Source organism: Cervus elaphus, chromosome 1 (assembly GCF_910594005.1).
Source record: "Cervus elaphus chromosome 1, mCerEla1.1, whole genome shotgun sequence".
Lineage (NCBI taxonomy): Eukaryota > Metazoa > Chordata > Mammalia > Artiodactyla > Cervidae > Cervus > Cervus elaphus.
The window spans coordinates 36,339,423-36,359,227 of NC_057815.1; the positions used below are offsets into that span (position 1 = coordinate 36,339,423).

A 19,805-nucleotide genomic window follows, 5' to 3' on the forward strand; every position below is an offset into this window, starting at 1 on the left:
CTTTCCCTTATTAGTCTTTCATCCTCTCTCTGCCTTTTCTTTACCTTATCTACTCACTGTCTTGTCACACAGCCTTTCACATTACCTTCTTAATAATTTGACTGTGAGTATGAAGGATTATGTAGGCTTAGTTGTCTTACCTGTGGAGGTATAGGAATGTCAGAATGTTGGGAACATCTCCTGGGCCTCATATGCCTATTGCTGTAGAGCTGTTGTATGAAAAATGACTATGAAGTTAGCAATGCTGATTTCTAAAGCCATTCAGGGACATAGTTAATAATAGTGAGATATTTAAGGAGTATGCCTGCTGAGTGTGTGGACTTTGGAGTGACTGTGTGAATAGCTTTCCCCAAGAAAGTATTCAGGGTATCCATGGTAAACATGGCAGGGTCTCAACATAAAAATAAATACCATTTCAGTCTGTTTTCTCTCTGAGGATGGTTCTCTGAGGATGGTTCTTTGAGAATTTGGAAGTACTTAGTGCAGATGATGATTTGTTTTGTGTTGGTTATTCAATTCCTAGTAACATCCCAGAACAAAATACTATTCTTTTGGAGTGGACTGTTAATGCCTGTCATGATGAATAAGTCTTTAAAACATAATTTCTTTAGGGGCAGTTTTTTTGATTGCTCATTTCCCATTATAGTACTGCAGCTGCAACCGTGCCTCATAGGCATGGAGGAGGCCCTTAAACATTTTTGATAACCTCTTAGCTGGCTTAGTGACTTGTTAGTGGGATTTTGTAGGCACAGGCTAGATAAGTAGTTCATAACTGTTTTTCTACTCCAACATATTCATGGGTTACACCTTGCTACCACTGTTACTGTGATCTAATTACAGTAGGAGCTGGTGTTAGGGAAGGGAGTGTATCTCAAAATCACTGGGGCAGTTGGAGGTGTCCCCAGCTGTGATTATTGGTCTGCTTCCTTCAGAATCAGTGAGTGAAGTATAACATGCCCCAGTCCCAAAAGTTGTTTTGTTTGTACTTTGCAGTAGGAGGGGTAGTGATGATCATATTTTCATTGAATAACTGTACAAATTAAGAGAGGACATAATGTTAAAAAGATAGATATTTTTAACATTAAGTATCAGGTTATAAAAAAAAGTATTAGGTTGTTTTGGTCTCCTTTTAGCTTCTCCAGTGAGTTTTGTGCATGATATTCCATAAAGTAACCTTACAGATTGCTTCTGTACCTAAAAGTTCTTCTCTTTTCTCTTATAGCCGGATGCGCAGTGATGGTTTTGATGAAGAAAGTCAAAGAGATTACTGGAGGCCAAAGAATGAAATTTGTGGAGCACTGGATGATGGTTTTCTTAAGGCTAAATCCTGGAACAAGAAGTTATATGATTATGAAGCTAACATGCCAGACAGGTCTGTGACTAAATTCTTGTGACCATTAGTGATATATGGCCTGAGAATGTGTACTTTTAAAAATTATCCCCGCAAAAGCTTATTACAGAAATGTTCATAGCATACTCATAATAGCCAAAAAAGTGGAAACCCAAATGTCTGTCAGTTAATCAATGGATAAACAAGATGTGGTATATGGAATGGTAATGGAATGTTATTTACAGTAAATGGAATAAAGTACTGTTACCTGCTAGAACATGGATGAACCTTGAAAACCTTATGCTAGGTGAGAAAAGTCAGACACAAAAGGCCACTTATTATATGATTCTATAGAGATAGAAAGTAGATTAGTGGTTGCCATGGGCTGTAGGAGATGGAGGAATGGAGTAACTGCTGATGGATTGTTTTTTTGTGGGGTGATGAAAATATTCTAAAATCATAGTGGTGATTCAAGAGTTGCACAACTCTGAATATGCTAAAAGCCACTGAATCGTACACTGTAAATGGGTGAATTTTATGGTATACGAATTATACCTCAATTAACTTATTTAAAAAAATTGTCCCAAGGTAGACAGCATTATGTTATGAAGTGCTTTTGGAGACATATTTCACAGCTGAAGAGCAGCGTATTAAGAGTTCCTCAATGTTTTAAGGAAGAGAATGGCAAGTTTTCTTACAAATGGATAAAGGAATCCTTTGTTTCTGAAATGAGAGTATATACTATGGAAAATGTAACCAAACTATGGAAAATGTACTGATCTATAAATGTGGTGTTGGCTCTTCCGTATCTTTTTTTTGTTCTGTGTGTGTCTGTGTATGTATACACTTGTAAGTCTAATTTGTCTTAGTTTTAAGAAAGGTATGCATTGCTTTAGTAATGTGTGTAATAAAACGTTATCTTACAGATGGGGCCACAGTGGATATAAAGAGTTATACCCTGAAGAATTTGAAACAGACAGGTAAGGCAAGTAGGCTTACTAGAAAAAAGATAGAAACTAAGATTAGTACGCAGTTTAGTTGGGAGAGGACTGATATTTTGCCTTTCCCTGACTGACATTTGGCATATCTATAGCATGTAGGTTTTATATACAGTGTTCCTATACAGTAACTCAGTATGGCAGAGAAGAATTTTTATCTTCATTTTAAAAATGAGGAAACAAAACTCAGTGATAGTCTCATGGTAAGCCTGTATCAAAGCTTTGATTTAAAATTCAGATGTTAACCCCAACTTTCCATCTAGAAAGCAGAATATAAAAATTATATAAATACACTTTATATTTTCTACAGTAAAGCAGTTTTTCTTTTTTATTAGTAGTGATCAGCAAGATATTACCAATGGGAAAAAAACATCTCCCCAGGTAAAATCATCTACCCATGAATCTCACAAACACAAGAAGTCAAAGAAGTCCCACAAAAAAAAGCAGAAAAAAAAGTCACACAAAAAACAGAAGAAGAGCAAAAAGGAAGCCACAGATATAACAGCAGATTCCTCAAGCGAGTTCTCAGAAGAAACTGGGGCTTCTAAAGGTACCAGGAAAAGGAAGCAACCACATAAACGCAAGAAAAAATCCAGGAAAAAGTCTCTCAAGAAATCTCCTTTATTCTTAGAGGCAGAAAGTGACACTTCCCCATCAGATGATTCTGCATCCAGCAGTTCTGAGGAAAGTGAGGAAAGAGACACTAAGAAAACCAAAAGGAAAAAGAGAGAGAAAAAAGCTCATATCCCTGTAGTTAACAATGAAACACAGGAGAGGACAAACAAACGCACAAATTGGAAAGTGGCTACAGATGAAAGGTCTGCTGAGAGTTCAGAGGATGACTAAATGAGAAAGAAGCATTCTTGTTTTCTGCATGACTCTGGATATTTACAGTTCTTACACCTTGGGGTTTGCCAGTGACGCTACTGCTCAGCACAGGGCCTGAGGTTAGAGCTGTCCTGTGCCATCTACATGTGTTCTGACAGACGTCTTGTCTATTTTGGCCTGTTAAACTTGATCCTCTTATTGTTAATAGGGAATCTGTTATTTTGTTATGAAGGTTTCTTGAAGAGATTATTTTTTGTGATTAATCACATTTAGGGTAGAGTGCATATGCAGCAAATTAAAGGACCCAGAAAACAATCCAGTAAAGACCTGGGTATACCAGTTGCAGTGTTGAATTTGGGGAAAGCAAGGGCTGGGGTCAAGAGATGGATTGAGCTAGTACTATATAGAATGGTATGATGAGGGAATATCGTGTTGCTCTTGTCTATTATATAATAGGTGCCACAACTTGACTCTGTCTTTAGCCTTGGTGCTTTGATCTTTTCTGTATTTTGGCCCCATCAGATGTGGTCCAGTTTACGTAATAAGGAAATGAGCATAAGAACATTTTTAATTCATGATTAACATCCTTAGAGAGCTGTTATTGGTAGAAACTAGGGGGTTTTGTCAAATTTCCCTGCTGGACAGGGTCTGTGGCTATACTCAGTATACCCCTAAACATGGATAATTGGATAGTAAAAGGTTTTCCAGTTCCACTGTTTATTACCTAAATGCACTTGTATTCAAAATTATTTCTTCAGTTGTCTTGGTAAGTTCTCAACCAAATGAAGAATTAGGCATCAGTCATGCTATCTCATCGTGTGCTGAAAAGGATTCAGGGCAGCAACAGCCATTTAAATGTTGTCTTCCTTGTGCATTTCTTAGTAAATGAACTTGTAGATTTCCCTTGAAACTAGGTTGAATCGATTCCAAAATGAAGTAGGCTTCTCAGGGACATATCCATTTCTTCCTAGTCTGCCTTTGGATTAAAGCACCAAGCAGAGATCTTGTTATTTCCCTTTGCTATATACGGTGATCCTACTACATTAATTCTTAAGAAACCAAACTCGCTGGAAGAAAGCTGGCAGAACACAAATGAATTATATTTACTATGGCAGATCAAGTGACATTGTTTTTTCCTGGCTGTCACTTCATGGGCTGAGTAAAAATCTTGAAAGCTCAGACTTTTGGTCTTGGTTCTGCCATTAATTGGTTATGAGGTTTGGAGCAGGTAAGTCAACCTCCCTGGCCTTACTTTCCCCATGTCTAATACAGAAATACTTCATGGTAGCCTGACAGTGTATGACACCAGCAATAGACTATGACAACATTCCATGAGGTGGTAATTTTTTGTAGCTCTGAACTATTAAATTGTTCTCTTTACAGAACAGATTTCTAATAAAATGCTTAGTCATAAACAGTTGGCCAGAGGTTCCCTAGCCCTTGACTCTAAGCAGGTGCTACCTTTTGGGATATTTATTTGAAATATTAGTACTTTGGTACTCAACTGCTGATGTTCCATGGTGCATATTTTTAACATTGAAATTAAGGGCCCAAGTAGGGAAAAACAGTCTATAATTACTACCTCTTAACCTAAAGCAATTGTTTTCTTCTTGGAGGAAGTGAAATCTTTGTGGGAAGGAGTTTTCAGCTCCTGGGTTTTTTTCTTAAGCATTGTTTCTGTGCTCTGAAAGTTTTGATTCTAAGCACAGACTCAGGAAGATGGGCCAGTGGAACAAGGCTTCTCCAGGAAGTTGATTCTGTTTGGGTCTTGACTTTCTCTTCCTCTCATACTCGCAGGCCTCTTTCCCAGTGAACACACATCTTGCCTGTTTTGTTTTTTGCCATGTTTACCTTTTCCTGGTCATGTGTAAGCAATAAAGCTGTTTTCTGTTCTTCACCTTTCTCAACCCCAAATTCTCTTTGATGCCTTAAGGCTAAGGCTTTTGCTGGTTCTTCCCACCCCCTTAAATATGGCTTAGGATGGCTCTTCAAAACCTAAGATCTCTCATTTGCACGACTAGTGGCCTTGGAACATACTTATTTCTAATGTTCCTACCAATCAGAGATCTATATATTAAATCCCAAAATGGGGTTTAAAAAAGAGAGTTGGAGAATTCACATTTATTGAATAAATTGTTGTGATACAAGATGGAATTTCTGAATTCCCAATAAATAAATTTCACTTTTTGAACATTTGATCTGTTACTTTTTAGCACCAACAGGCTTGGTAACAGCCTGAAGTTAACCTGACAGAGGGTTGACAACCTTCCCCCACTGGCCCTTCAGTCTGCTTAGTAAGTCCTTTGCTGGTTGTGTCATTCTTCCAGGGGATGGCTTACTGCCCTCCTTTCTGTACAATCTGGGCAAACCGACTGGTGATAGCAAGAGTAGTGTCAATGAAGCGGTCCACACAGCTAGAGAGACAATTTTCAGTGCGAGAGTCTAAGCGATTCCCTGGCTTCTCCACACATTTATCCCAACATAGCTCCATGAAGTGATGCACCTAAGAGGAAAGAAAAAAAATAACTACTTGAGGTCTGGCGACAGGCTTTATCTCTGAATTTTCTTCCCATTTTTCTCATTTTCTGTCACCTGACTAAACCATTCTTTGACTCTTCCCTCACTTCCTGATTTGTCACCAATACAGTCCAACTCCTCATTCCTACCCTTCAACAATACTTTGATCCTTTCCTTGTCTATTTTTCTCCTCCTCAGTAACTGAAAAATAGGCACTTTTGATCAAGTCACCCCAGTGCTGGGCCTAATGCATGTTTCTTTGTCAGTCACTCAGGGCACTCCCTTATTTAACACCCAACCAATGTGTTTCAATGAGGTAGGTTCACACACAGCATACTTAACTTGGCCCTCAATACTCCTCCCTAAAGGTTTTTCCAGTTTATCATCACCTCCTTGACAGCACCATTATTTTCTGTGTCACGTCCTTAATCAGACTGTAAAACTGCAGGCAGAATTGATACGTTCTTTATTTCCAAGCTAACACCAGTGTAAGCTGGGAAAGCTATGGTACCAATTAATTCCCCCAAACCACTGCACGCATCTCATTCTAAGCCTATTCCTTAGCAGTTCTTAAGAAGTTAACCTTTTGGGGGTCAGGGACATATGCTGAGAATCCAATGAAGGTTATGGACCCAATCTACAGAAAAATGCTCACAGAAAATGTGTGGGCTTTCAAAATGTTCAGGATCCAAAGATTTCCAACCAGGGTTCTCGCCACTTATCTTCCGTGAGCCCTCCCCTTCCCACCAACTCCACTCCCCGCGGGGAGTAACCATTTACCAAGGGCTTAACTATTTCGGGAGGCTGCGATACTAAGTAGTACGTCAATTCTTTTTGAGGTCCTAAAGAATGACTGTCACCTCCATTTAAGAGGCACGGTAAGTAACAAGCCCAAAATCATACTGTTAGTAAAGGTCAACGCCGGGGCTGGAACCATGCTCCGAAGCTCTTGTTCTAACCTAATAGTCTAGACTGACTACTTCAGGGCCCACTTTCATCCAATAATGCTCTACTACTCTATCGTTTTCAAATACATTATTGCACATGATCCTCGACATCCTGTGAGACAGCAGGCGACTGTGAAACCAAGACCTAACGGTGGATGGGTGTTGTGTTTAGGGGCACGTGGCCTGTAGGGGACAGAGCAGTATGAGAAGCTGGGTCCTCCCAATGCCAGCCTAGAGAGCTCGCCACCAAACTAGGCTTCCGTGCACTTGCGTCGCCCGAACCTTTTTGCTTCGCTTTACACCTTCTCTCTCCCCTACGCTAGGCTCACAGGGCACCTGAGCACTGCAGGTCACCAGCGGCAGAAGTGACTCGTTTCTTTAGTGAGCAGAACCACGCGCAGCAAGCACGGAGTGGCTGGCGGCCGCCCCGCGCCGCCAGCGTTCAGAGCTCCGCGAGTGCCCGGGACTTGTACTTCATCCTCCTTTCTCTTCACACTAGTCCCTGTCCCCGCACCTGTGCAGTGAACTGCGCTTTCTGCTGTTCGGCCGCCACCAGGCGTTGCAACTCGGCTTCGTCCGCCTCACCCAGCTCCGCCATCTTCTGTGTCCGGTTACCGACCTTCCGAAGAGTTATCTGCGCATGTGCGGCGGGCCCGCCGACCCCGACTTCCGGTTCACGCGGCGTTTTCCTTTTCCGTGTTTTCTTCCCGTCATCGCGGGCGGATGTTGTCGTATGACTGCTTCCGGGTTGCTGTTTAACCTTGAACCTTCAGGAGCGACATGGCGACTCTCTGGAGGCTGAGTGTCCTTTGCGGCGCCAGAGAAGGGCGAGGTGAGGGCAGCCGGAGGTTCTTAGCACAGCCTCCAGCCGGGGGAAGGGATGCGGTTAGGATTCGTCTGCTGGGCGGTGAGACCTTTTGAACAGGAGGTCCCTCCTTTGCTTTGGCACAGCATGACCAGCGTTGTCTTCGGGTCCAGATGTCCACCCGAGTGCATGTTTCCCCTGCTCTGGGCTGACGTGGTGATGGGGTAGTCTGAAAGTTATAGTCCTGCTGTGGCTGTGTTCACGAGTTGTCTTTTTCTCCGCATTCCCTGTCTTTGGAATGTTCCCACCCTGAATCAGAAAAGAGTGTCAGTGTCTAAGCCCCATTTTACCTATTGGTCGTTTCCCTTGGAGTTCAGTTTGATAATCATTTAAGTTTGTGTTATACAAGGTACTGTAGTATGATGGGTTAAAAATGTGAGAAAGCGTAGTTCCAACCCTTAAAGAGTTTCCATTTTTACAGGAAAAACTCATATAAGCATAGTATGACATGAAGCAGAAACTGCAGCACAGTATCTAAGTTGTATGCCAGTCCAGAAGACTATACTAGCTCTGTGTTTTGGAAGGATTATCCTGTCTCACTTCCTGAAGGAGCTGTACCTGATTGAGTCTTGAGGGTAAGGAAGGCCACAGGAAGAAGGGCATTACAGTTAGAGCTAGTGGGATGAGCAGAAGCAATGATGAAAGGCATAGAAACTGCTTTTTGTGAGAGAAAACAAATCGGATATTAAAACATGAAGCTCAAGGTGAGGAATGAGTTGGTTTTGGAAAAGTGAACTGAAGTCAAATCTCAGAAAAAATTTATCTTGATGTGGAATATGCATTTTTCTTTGTGTGAAGGGGAGCCGGTGAAAGATTTGACATAGATTTGCAGTTAGATTTACCACCTTGGTAACTGTGTGATATTATTGATGGCCATTGTGGGAGACGGGACAAGCTAAGACCTAAGTTAGGAGGTGAATTGAGACACTTATTGTAGTAGTCTAGGCAGGCATGGTGAGCTCCTTAACTTGGAAAGTAATACATAAGAGAAGATTGTCTCAAGAAATGCTAAGGAGTTATATCAGTATGGTTTGGTATTTGGCTGAATTTAGAAGGGAAGTCTTACATGATTTCCAGATTTCTGGCTTAGGTTGAAGAGTGACTGGGATATCATTAAATAAAATGAGGAACATGCAAATGAGAGGCAAGTTTGATTGAGAAAGCGAGTTGAAGGGTGATTTTAGTTTTTGCCATAGTGAGTTTGAGGACCAGGTGGGGTACCTCAGGGGAGAGAGCTTGCAGGTACTCAAACTTCCAGAATTCTGGCGAGAGATCAGGCCTGGCGGTACAGAGTTGAGTGTCACCAACCTAAAGGCTCTAGAAGTTGAGTGGACAAAATGTCTAGGGGTGGGCCTAGGCAGCAAGGAGAGCAAAGGGCAGATGATAGACTCCTGGGTGAGCATTTAAGAGCAGATGCAGGAGGAGACTGATATATAATGATCAGAGAATCAAAGGGAGAAGCTGAAGAGAGTTCTGTCAGAGAAAAGAAGGGAGAAGTGGCCACCAGTGCCTCGTGGTGCAGAAAGGCCCAGTAAGATGAAGACTGTTGGATGTGGCCACATGAGAACATTGGTGATTCATGAAGGCAGCTTTGGTGGGGATAAGGACAAATTGCAGGCCGTGAAGAATTTTAGGGAAGTGAGGAAGTCAACGTGATTTAGACAACACTTTAAAGAAGCATGTTTAGAAAGAGAAGAAAGGAGGGGAAGACTGCATGGGCATTACAGGACATAGGATGAAGGGAGGGGTTAAGTATATTACATCAGTTGAGGGAAAATGGTCAGTAGGAAGAAAGGAGGGGTTAAAGATACAGGAGAGAAATTATCTTTTATTGAGTGTTTATAACATTGTGGGACTTAGGCTGAACATCTTACATATATTATTTAATTTTCAGCAGAGTATTATGAAGTAAGTACCAATGTTTTCATTTTACAAATGAGGACATTGAGGCTTGGAGAGCCTATTTAACTTAATTGCCCATTATCTCATAGCCGGTATTGATAGGCTTGGGTGTTCTTAGGTCTGCCTAGTTTTCAACCAAGAGACAAGATCTATAAGAGGACAGAAAGGGATGAGTTCAAGAGTGCAAGCACAGAAATTGATTTGAAAAAGAAAGTGGTATTTCCCAAGCTAGGCTGAATTACTTGAAGACAAAGACTTTGTCTTTATCTCTCTTGCTGTTGTGCAGAGCATAATTTTGTGTGTAGTAAAAGTTTGTTGGATGAGTAGATGAATGAGAGGATAAAAGAGCCATAATTAATTTTTAAGAATTGGTCAGAGTGAAGCCCTTTTTGCAGAAGTGCTCATTGATTTATCAGTCTTTCCATGGCTGCTTAGTCTAGTCTCACAGCAAGCCAGTGAAGTAGATGCTGTCCACATTTTACAGATTAGATGGTTATTCCCTCTTTGGGGTTAAGTAGCTTACCTATGGGTCTTCCTTGGTGGCTCAGTGGTAAAGAATTGGCCTGCAATGCAGGAGACCTGGGTTCGATCCCTGGGTTGGCAAGATCCCCTGGAGGAGGGCATGGCAATGAGAATCCCATGGACAGAGGAGTCTGGCGGGCTGCAGTCCATAGGGTCACACGGAGTCAGACATGACTGAAGCAGCTGAGCAGCAGCAGCAGCTTATCTCTGGTCATTTAGAAAGTCTCAATCCCGTTACAGGGAAGGTGCTTATGATTCCCTTGATGTCTCTTTCCTCAGCTCTGTTCCTCCGAACCCCAGTGGTCAGACCAGCTCTTGTCTCAGCATTTCTCCAGGACCGACCTGCCCAAGGATGGTGTGGAACACGGCATATTCACCTGTCACCCCACCACCATGGTATGTGCCTCTTTGTCTGGGCCAATTATCATGCCTTTGGCAGGGCTTGCTCTCTCTGAGGGGAACTCTTGTGTCCAGCTCCGTCGAGTGAAGACCTAGTCTACACTTTTGGGCACACAATGCTAGCATGGTTGAATGATGCCATTTCCACTTATACAGAACCTTCTGGTCTAAGTCTTTAAAAAAATTTTAAGTTTTTTAAAAGAAAATAGCTCTGTAGGGGGAATTTGTTCAATGTAGTTTAGTTACTTTTATTTATTGGAGAGGAGCCAGATCTGAATAATTTATAATAGCAGACAATTTTTAAAATCTTGCATATTTATAGCTATAATAACGTGCTTGTTTTTATTTAGGTTGCTATTAAAATCATGTTATTTCTTGGATGAATACTATTTAGGTATTATTAAGTCTTAGAAAATCCATAAGTGAATAATGAGGTAACTATTTTCATTTTTAAAGTCTGGAAACATCAGTATTTTATAAAGACTTTTGGTTCTTAAGTCTGTCACTTGAAAGCCACATCTGAGTAATGAATAATTAAGCAAGTATAGTTTTTCTGCTATTTAGAATTATTTTATATTTGAAAAGGTTTTGTTGATGAACTTTGCTTTGTTCAGTTAGATTTAGTAGAGCAATTTTAACTTGTGGTGCATGGGACTGAAGGAAAGTCCTCAAAGTTGTGTACATAGTTTGTAACATGTGTATCTATGTGCATTTTTCCAGGAAGTAACTCCATCATTAATAAAACATTCCCAAAGGGGTATGTAACAACCCCCCCCCCCCAAAAAAAAGAGGCTTTCAGAGAGATGTTTAAAGCCCATTTTATTTTTACTTGTTTAAAAGAAAGTTTCATGTTCCTTCTCTATATTGGGCTATTTATAAGTAACAAAACAGAAGAACCATGATCCTAAAAGTTGGCATTAGAACTGTGCTTCTCTTTGAATTGACAGGCTTAATTTTCTTTTGGGAGGATTTTTAATATTACTTAGAAAGATTAGGTGTAAATAAGATTGATGTTTTAAAGGAATTCCTCAGGTGTTACCTGAGGTATCTATATCTGTCTATTACAATGAAGTCCAAGGTTGGTAATTCTGCATAGATATTTCATCCATCTTCTTGCCTCTAAGCAGAGTGGATCTCTATTGCTATATGTAGGCTTTGAGAAACCCTATGCTGAAAGACTTCAGAGAAAGGAGATTGCATCTTTCTCATTTACCTCCTTTCTTTTACCCACTTTATGCTCAGAGTTAAATCTTAAATGCATACTGTTTGCCGTTCTGTTAGTTTGGGTTAGTTTGTGGCAAATACTGAGATGTGTATTTCCACTGAAACTCTTAGGAATCTCGTCCTTCCTTTCTATAGCTGGTTCCAAGGCTGCATCTCTCCACTGGACTGGTGAGAGGGTTGTCAGTGTTTTGCTCCTGGGCCTAATTCCAGCTGCTTATTTGAATCCTTGTTCTGCGATGGACTACTCTTTGGCCGCAGCCCTCACTCTTCACAGTCACTGGCAAGTACAGCAGTTCTTTCAATATTACCTTGTCTGTGCGGTTTATCTGCTGTGAGCTTATCTCACAGTTGCATATGACGGAGAAGTTGCTCAAAATACTGAAGATCTGAAGAGAACAATAAAACATATGTAAACTATTTATATGCCCAAATTTGTGTATCCACGTGCCTATTAGATGTCTTCCTTTTCATATCGAGAGGCTTTTGAACTTACCATTGCTTTTGAGAGTTGCCCATTTTATGTGGTTTGGCAAGGACAATATGCTGTCATGGATGGGGAGGTGTTTTTTGGATTGTTAGAACTGAAAGGACTTGAAGGAGTATCTTAGCCAACCCTGTTATTTAACCACTGTGGAAACTAAATCCCAGGGATGTTAAATAATTTGTCAGAATCATTTTCTTGATAGTATTAAAGGGGTTGTTTGCTTACCTAGTTTTTTTACTTAGTAAGCATTGGTTAGGAGAATTACCCTTCAACCAGATAGACCTTTCACAGTAAGTGATCCCAGTTGCTCATGAAATACTAGATCACAAGTACAGTAGGATTTCTCTAATGTGTGTTTCTTGGAAGAAGATCAATCTAAATTGATGAAAAATCAGAATAAGAGATAAATCTAAAGTCATGCTTTTTTTTTTTTTTTTGACCGTGCTGCGTGGCATATGTAGTCTTAATTCCCTAACCAGGGATAAGCCCATGTGCCCTATAGTGGAAGTGTGGAGTCTTAACCGTTGGACCACCAGGGAAGTCCTAAAGTCATACATGTTAAAAATTGCAATTGACTTCTCCAGTTACCTTATTAATTCTCTCTTCTTTTTTACACATACACAGAAAAGACTTGAAAGAGTTGTCCGTAATTGTGAACTAGTTCTTTAGCATCCAGTATTTTAAGACCTGCATTGATTGGGCTTTTTATCCCAACTATTTAACTGAAGTCATTCTCCACAAAAATTACTAAAGACCTTCATTTTTCCAAATCCAGTTGTCCATTCTTTGTTCTCCACTTGAACTCGGCAGTATTCAACTTAATTGACTGATCTCCCCTTAAGTAATTTTTCTTTGGCTTCCTAGATACCATACTTTCCTTGTTTTCTTCCACCCTACCAGCTCTATATACCTTCTCAGTCTCCTCAGTCAGCACCTCCTCTTGTCTGACCTCTGAATAATAAAGGTCTGAACCCTGGGCTCATTCTTGGCTTTCTTAAATTTCTCTATCTACACACTTCCCCCAGGTGAGTTCAGATAGACCTCTTTTTTTTTTTTTTTTCCAGATGGACCTCTTTTCCTGAACTGCAGACTTAGTATTTCCAGTTGTCCACTTAGATATCTAGTAGACATCCCCAATGTAATATTGCCCCAAATCACTCTTCCCCTCAAATCTCAATTTCTCCTCAAAAGCTTCTTCTCTCCTGTTCTTCAATAATTCGATTAAGTTTTGTTGCTCAAACCAAAATTCCTAGGAGTCATTCTGTTTTTTTTTTTTTTTCATTTATTTTTATTAGTTGGAGGCTAATTACTTCACAACATTGCAGTGGGTTTTGTCATACATTGACATGAATCAGCCATGGAGTTACATGTATTCCCCATCCCGATCCCCCCTCCCACCTCCCTCCACCCGATTCCTCTGGGTCTTCCCAGTGCACCAGGCCCGAGCACTTGTCTCATGCATCCCACCTGGGCTGGGGATCTGTTTCACTATAGATAATATACATGCTGTTCTCTCGAAACATCCCACCCTCGCCTTCCTAGGAGTCATTCTAAATACTACTTTTTGTCTTAAACCCCCGCCACCAGTCCATCAGCTCTTTCTGTTAGTTCTCTCCTCAAAACATAGCCTGAATTGTCACTTCATGATATCTTCACTATCACCACCCTAGCTTAAGGCAGGTTAAGCCAGCAGCCTTGCCTCAGCTGCTTCAGTTGCTTCCTAACTAGTTCTCTATTTTTGTTCTTGTTGCCCTTCTGCCTGCATGGCCCATTCGCCACATACAGCCAAAGTGACCTTTTTATAGGGTAAAATTAACGTTTATCTAAAGAAGATATGGAAATGGCAAAAGGCACATGAAAAAATGTGTTTGTTATTAGAGAAATGCAAATCAGAACCACGTTGAGATACCACCATACACCTACTTAGATGGCTGTAATCAAAAACATGGACTGTTACAAGGGTCACGAAGTTAGAATCCTCATATATCTCTGCTGGGAATGTAAAACATTGCAGCTACTTTGGAAAATAGTTTGGCAGGTCTAACAAGTTTTTACAACAGAGAGTTATAATATGAGTTAACAATAGAGAGTTGCCATCTGACACAACAATTTCACTTTTAGGTGTATACCTACTGAAAGTGAAAGCATATGTCCCCATCCACACAAAACCCTGTAGCATAATGTTCAGAGCAGTGTTGTTATAATAGCCCCAAAGGCATAATCGTCCAGATGTGTCAATTAATGAACAGCTAAATAAATAAAATATATGTTTACAAAGGAGTATTATTTGACCATACAAAGGTTTGAAGTGCTTATCCATGCTACATGTCTGAACTGTGAAAATACTATGCTAAGTGAAAAAAACTCAAGACAAGGCCACATGTTGTATGCTTTCGTTTATATAAAATGTCCCAAATAAACAAATCTGTAGAGCCAGAAAACAATTAGTGATTGGGTAATGGGCTGAAGCGTACAGGGTTTTTTTTGATGACAGTGTTCTGCAATTAAACAGTTATGATGTTGCACAACTGTGAGTATTCCAAAAGCCACAAAATTATTAATTTTAATTTTATGGTACTTTAATTATATCTCAATAGAACTATTACTTTAAAAAAGTAAAGTTAGGTCACTTCCTACTTAAAGCACATCTGTGGTTTCCCACTGTGTTTCAAATAAAATTCAGACTCCTTGTTATGACTTTCATACCCTATGTGATCTGCGCCTGCCTTCTGATTTCCCTGTTCTCAGCCACATAACCTTTTTACTGTTCCTTAAAGATACCAAGGTCATTGTTACTTTTGTTTGGAATGTTCCTTGCATTCAAGCCATCCTTTCTAAAATATTCCTTCATAGCACCTATGTACTTTTTCTTTCTCTTCACTGGAATGTTTGTTCCATAAGGGTAGTAATGCTGTCTTAATTTGTGGTATTCTCAACATCTGTAACTGATTCTAGCACATAATAGTCTGCTTAATAAATTCTTTTTGAATTAATGAAAAACTCTATAGGCCACTTGTTTTGTTTTTTTAAAAAAAACAAGTTTTTGTAAATAGAGGAGGAATTAGTTACTGTCTCATATAAATGACTCTGGGAAATTGAATCTGAAGAATAGGAAGGTATCTTTATTATATTGTTAGGAAACATTTGTTTCCTTCATTTTGGTTATGATTCTTGTTACTATGGGCTTCCCAGGTGGCACAAGTGGTAAAGTACCTGCCTGCCAATGCAAGAGACTTAAGAGACCTGGGTTTGATTCCTGGGTCGGGAAGATCCCCTGGAGAAGGAAATGGCAACCCACTCCGGTATTCTTGCCTGTAGAATCCCGTGGACAGAGGAGTCTACTGGGCTATAGTCTATAGGATTGCAAAGAGCTGGACATGACTGAAGCAACTTAGCATGCACTTGTTACCATGAATTGCATTTTGACCTTGACTGATTATTTTTTGCAGCCAAGTTAACTGAATAGCTTTCTAACCTAACATCACTTGCAGCTTTTCATTTGTACTGTGGTTTTTTTTTTTTTTTTTTCCTTCAGGGGCATTGGACAAGTTGTTACTGACTATGTTCACGGGGATGCAGCGCAGAAAGCTGCCAAGACAGGCCTTTTGGTGCTCTCGGCTTTCACCTTTGCTGGGCTCTGTTACTTCAACTATCATGACGTGGGCATCTGCAAAGCTGTAGCTATGCTGTGGAAACTCTGACCTTTTAGACTTAATACCTTGAGAATTGATTGTACACCTCCTTGCCTCTGCTCTGTCATGCCATTTCAACTCACAATAAGAAGGAAAAACATTGGTGAGACAAACCTCTTCTCCTAATCACCTGATTGTTTTTAGAATTTAATCTTTGAAGAAAGATTTGAGAGAAGTTGTATCTTAAGAAATTATAAGACTGAATTCTGTATTCTGGGGAGCTAATGGAGTGTCTCAGCTTTTCACAAGTCTCATAGTATAACTGAACTATATATATGAGCTTTTTTTGCCTTTTAATTTATCAAACTCTTAAAGGGAATTCAGCTTTATTACTCTGGATATCTGATCAAACGTCTATATTTGTCCTAGGATGATGGAGAAAGGGAAAGACTTAATTCATAAGTAAAGACTGCAGAAAATTAGGCAGTGTTTAGTTTTTGTAAACCTCCCCCTCTGTTCAGTTGATACCAGTTACTGAGGGTTACATGTCTTAGGGAAATTTGAAAATTAGAAATGCTGATATTTCACATTACTGATTTCTAAATCCTAGGAAGAAGAGCCTGGAGAGTTTCTGAATGTAGAGAAGTTCCATTTAGGGAAGAGTTCTCTTTATAGATGTTTCAAATTGTTACAGATTCTAAACCAAGACTTAATCCTCAAATGTGTTTATTTTCCTTGTCCTAAAATAATCTGTCCACAAATATAAAATTATTAGTGATAAGTTGTTGTTTTCCCACTGGGAATTTCTAATGTGAAAATGTATTCCATGAAGGTAATTTTTTAAAAAAAATAAAATGCTGCATAATAAAAGTTTATTCTACTCTTTTATGTCTTACTTGTTCCTAGTTTTATTCAACAGAACTGAGTGTCTGTTGCATATGTAGCTCTGAAGCAGGACTGAATTTCCTTTCATTTCTTTCTGAGTTTAGCAGATAGGTAAGTTAGACACAAAGTACTGTAACACAAAAAAGACATTCATGTAATAGGCAGAAATGTACCAAGTATAAGTAGTTTGGTATGAGGAGACTAAGTAGTAGGGATTAAAATTAGGTCCAGATTATGGTGTTCTTTGAATGCCCGCCTTTATATTCAAATTATATACTGTATGCAGTTAGTCTGGTCTAAGGGATGTGTGTAAGGCATGATGGTTTCATCTAGCAACATAGATTAAATGGGAGTGGGTGCATTTCACTCACTGAGGACTTACTCCACAACTGAGGCAAACTGCGGGAGGGGAGCTGGCTAGAAGGGTAAGTGTTCATGCTGGAGGTTGAAGATGAGGTCCCCTTAACATGCTTACAATCTTGTAGGAGATTCAGATGTGTATTAAGGATTTAGGAAGAGGTGGTTAATTCTGTCTGGGGGCTGGTTAAAGGTTTCAGAAGGGGGTAGTGCCTGAATAGTAGTGCTTTGTCAATGAGAGGTGGGGTCGGGGGCTGGTCTGTCTTGGTGGGGAGGAGTATTTTTTATTACTGACTTTGTTCAGGGTTCGTGGCTCATGATGATTATAAAAAGCAGACTGACCTTTAGTCTGTTTCATTATTGTTTTAAAATCTCTATAGACAGTGTTCCCCTTAAAGTCATTTATTTCTCCATCTCCACCCAGCCCCCAGTACACAACTGCTATAAAATGGAGAAACAGTTTTCCATAGAAGTGAAATGGGAGGGCAGTAGCTGAGTAATATGGGAATCTTGTGGCTATCACCAATACCATCAGATCCTGGTTGAATTTGGGTGTCTAATGCTAATGAACTTCATTAGATGATTGAACATTAGAGTTGAGGCTGGTTGGGTAATGCCTGCCTCTAGTCCTGCTCAGTTTTGTAATTAGGTTGGAGCTCACCTATCACTTTGGAAAATCAATGGGTTGCTATGAACTGCTGGAGCAGGAGGGAAGATGAGGCAGGGCTGACAGCAATAGGAAGTTTCTGAGGTTAAGCAGGACATGATCAGAATTGTGCTTCAGAGAGAATTTAGGTGTCATCAGGAAGGTCGGTGAACTGGAGGCAGAAGGGTGTGTAAGAAGATAGATGTAGAAGATAGTGGTGGTGGAAAGTAGGAGTCACTTTCAAAGGTAGAAGTCAACATTCATTTGTTTGAAAGGTGTTAAGTAGCTTCTATAATTGGCACCATGCCTGGTACTGTGGCTAAAGAGGTAGGAATTTATCTCAGAAGGAATTCATAGACTTAATTGGGACAACAGATAAATGATTGCAATACAGTGTAATATGTGTAATAATAAAGTACATTGAATGGGGATATAACAAAGGAAACAATTTGCTTGCAAGTTTCCTGGGAGACAGAAGAGTCAACCTGGATTTGAAAGATGAGGAGTTGATACGTGGCCAAGAAAGCTGGGTGACTGGAGGATGGATGGCAGATAAACAGAAGATTGCACATTACTTGGTACGACTGCAACAGAGACTGATTTTAGTACCTTCTATGCCATGGTAAGTAACTGAGACCAACTTGAGAACACCCAAGTCACGGAAGATTGTAAATTATGCCGAAGATAGGATCACATGTTTATTGCAAATAGGTTATGCTGGCAGCTGTGCACAGTGTGAATTTGAGGGAGGAAACCGGTTATTTCAGTGATCCAGAAAACATAATGAATTCTGAAGGCCATAGTAGGGTGAAAAGAAGAAATTCAAGACACATTTAGAACTTAGAATCAGTAGGAATTATACTGGGGTGTGAAAAGTTAAGAGGGAGGGAGGCTGTGCTCACCTTTTTTGTTATGAAAAATGAGAAGCAGTGTCATTAAATTTTGAAGGAAAATTAGATACGGTAGTGGAGGGGCTTCCCTGGTGGCTCAGATGGTAAAGCGTCTGCCTGCAGTGCGGGAGACCCAGGTTCAATTCCTGGGTTGAGAAGATTTCCTGGAGAAGGGCATGGCAACCCACTCCAGTATTCTTACCTAGATAATTTCATGGACAGAGGAGCCTGGTGGGCTACAGTCCTTGGGGTCACAAAGAGTCAAACATGACTGAGGGACACTTTCACTCATTCAGTGGAGGGATAGGTCACTAAGTTTTTGATTTGTGAGATACCCAGGAAAAGAGATTTTGTAGACTTGCATTTTTTATCAGTATGACAGACTAAATTTTAGGTATTACTTTGCTATGACACACCTAAGAATGTTGAATACCTTTTAGAATGTGGCTGAGCTTGCAATAGCTGTTGAACAATACTGAAATTACTCTTTATCAGCAAGGCGAAGAAAGTTAGATTTTAATTGGAACAGTACTTAGTAGTTATAAAAGAAGCAGACAATGAAACAATATAGAAGGCAATGAGCTTATGTGGTTTCTAATTTTGAGTAAGCATCACTAAAACACGTCAACAAGAATGGTTTAACACAGGAATGTCTGAAGTTAGAGGTTAGGTAAAATAGGTTAGTAAAGAAAGAAAAGTCCTGTTGAACATCTGTATCCCACAGTACAGCTCTGGGATATTTTATTTAAGTTTCAGCTCATAGAGTGTTTTAGCTAATCAAACTACAAAGAATACAAAACACACCTAATTATTTTTAGTATCTCTCCTTTCATAAGGTAAGAAAATAACATTATAGTCATCCAAGACACTCCAAAGAAAGTTTAGCTATAAAAGACCTCTTAACAATTTTGTTATTCTGAATTTAAGCCTTTTGAGCTTAGGAAATAAAAAGCCTATCAGAGAATATTGGTTATTAAAATAAGTTTAAGTCAAAGATACCAAAATACAAGAAAACATTTTGCTTTAGAGTGACAATATACACAACAGGAAACTTAGAAGTGAAGAACTTTTATAAAGACTAATTCAAGAGAATGATAAAGGCACAAATACAGTATTTAAAGGTAAATCTTATTTTCTACTACTAATTTTCACTTTTAAAATAATTAAAAAAAAATTTTTTTTATTAGTTGGAAGCTAACTACTTCACAACATTTCAGTGGGTTTTGTCATACATTGATATGAATCAGCCATAGAGTTACACGTATTCCCCATCCCGATCCCCCCTCCCACCTCCCTCTCTACCCGATTCCTCTGGGTCTTCCCAGTGCACCATAAAAATAATTTATAAGGCCTTTTTGTCTATTAATTTTCATATATGT

General features: G+C 39.7%; 3 protein-coding genes across 8 annotated transcripts in view; 2 read left to right on the top strand and 1 right to left on the bottom strand.

Moving 5' to 3' along the window:
* Positions 1-5,349, top strand: part of NKAPD1 (NKAP domain containing 1) — an 11,578-nt gene extending 6,229 nt beyond the window's left edge. For 4 of the 6 annotated variants that reach the window (XM_043899142.1, XM_043899166.1, XM_043899133.1 and 1 more), the window contains 3 exons: positions 1,223-1,372; positions 2,257-2,310; positions 2,664-5,349. In XM_043899142.1, the coding sequence (XP_043755077.1) occupies positions 1,223-1,372; positions 2,257-2,310; positions 2,664-3,174 (715 nt within the window). In that variant the 3' untranslated portion in view covers positions 3,175-5,349. The remainder of the gene's footprint in view (positions 1-1,222; positions 1,373-2,256; positions 2,311-2,663) is intronic. The other 2 variants (XM_043899158.1, XM_043899150.1) reach the window with 1 other exon arrangement.
* TIMM8B (translocase of inner mitochondrial membrane 8 homolog B) lies at positions 5,260-7,322 on the bottom strand. Its single transcript, XM_043899201.1, has 2 exons — positions 7,135-7,322; positions 5,260-5,659 (listed from the first exon to the last, which is right to left on the bottom strand). Exons 1-2 carry the CDS (start codon positions 7,216-7,218, stop codon positions 5,492-5,494), a joined length of 252 nt encoding a protein of 83 aa, XP_043755136.1. The 5' UTR covers positions 7,219-7,322; the 3' UTR covers positions 5,260-5,491.
* SDHD (succinate dehydrogenase complex subunit D) lies at positions 7,315-16,536 on the top strand. Its single transcript, XM_043899188.1, has 4 exons — positions 7,315-7,452; positions 10,189-10,305; positions 11,668-11,812; positions 15,552-16,536. Exons 1-4 carry the CDS (start codon positions 7,401-7,403, stop codon positions 15,715-15,717), a joined length of 480 nt encoding a protein of 159 aa, XP_043755123.1. The 5' UTR covers positions 7,315-7,400; the 3' UTR covers positions 15,718-16,536.
* The last annotated feature ends 3,269 nt before the right edge of the window (positions 16,537-19,805 follow it).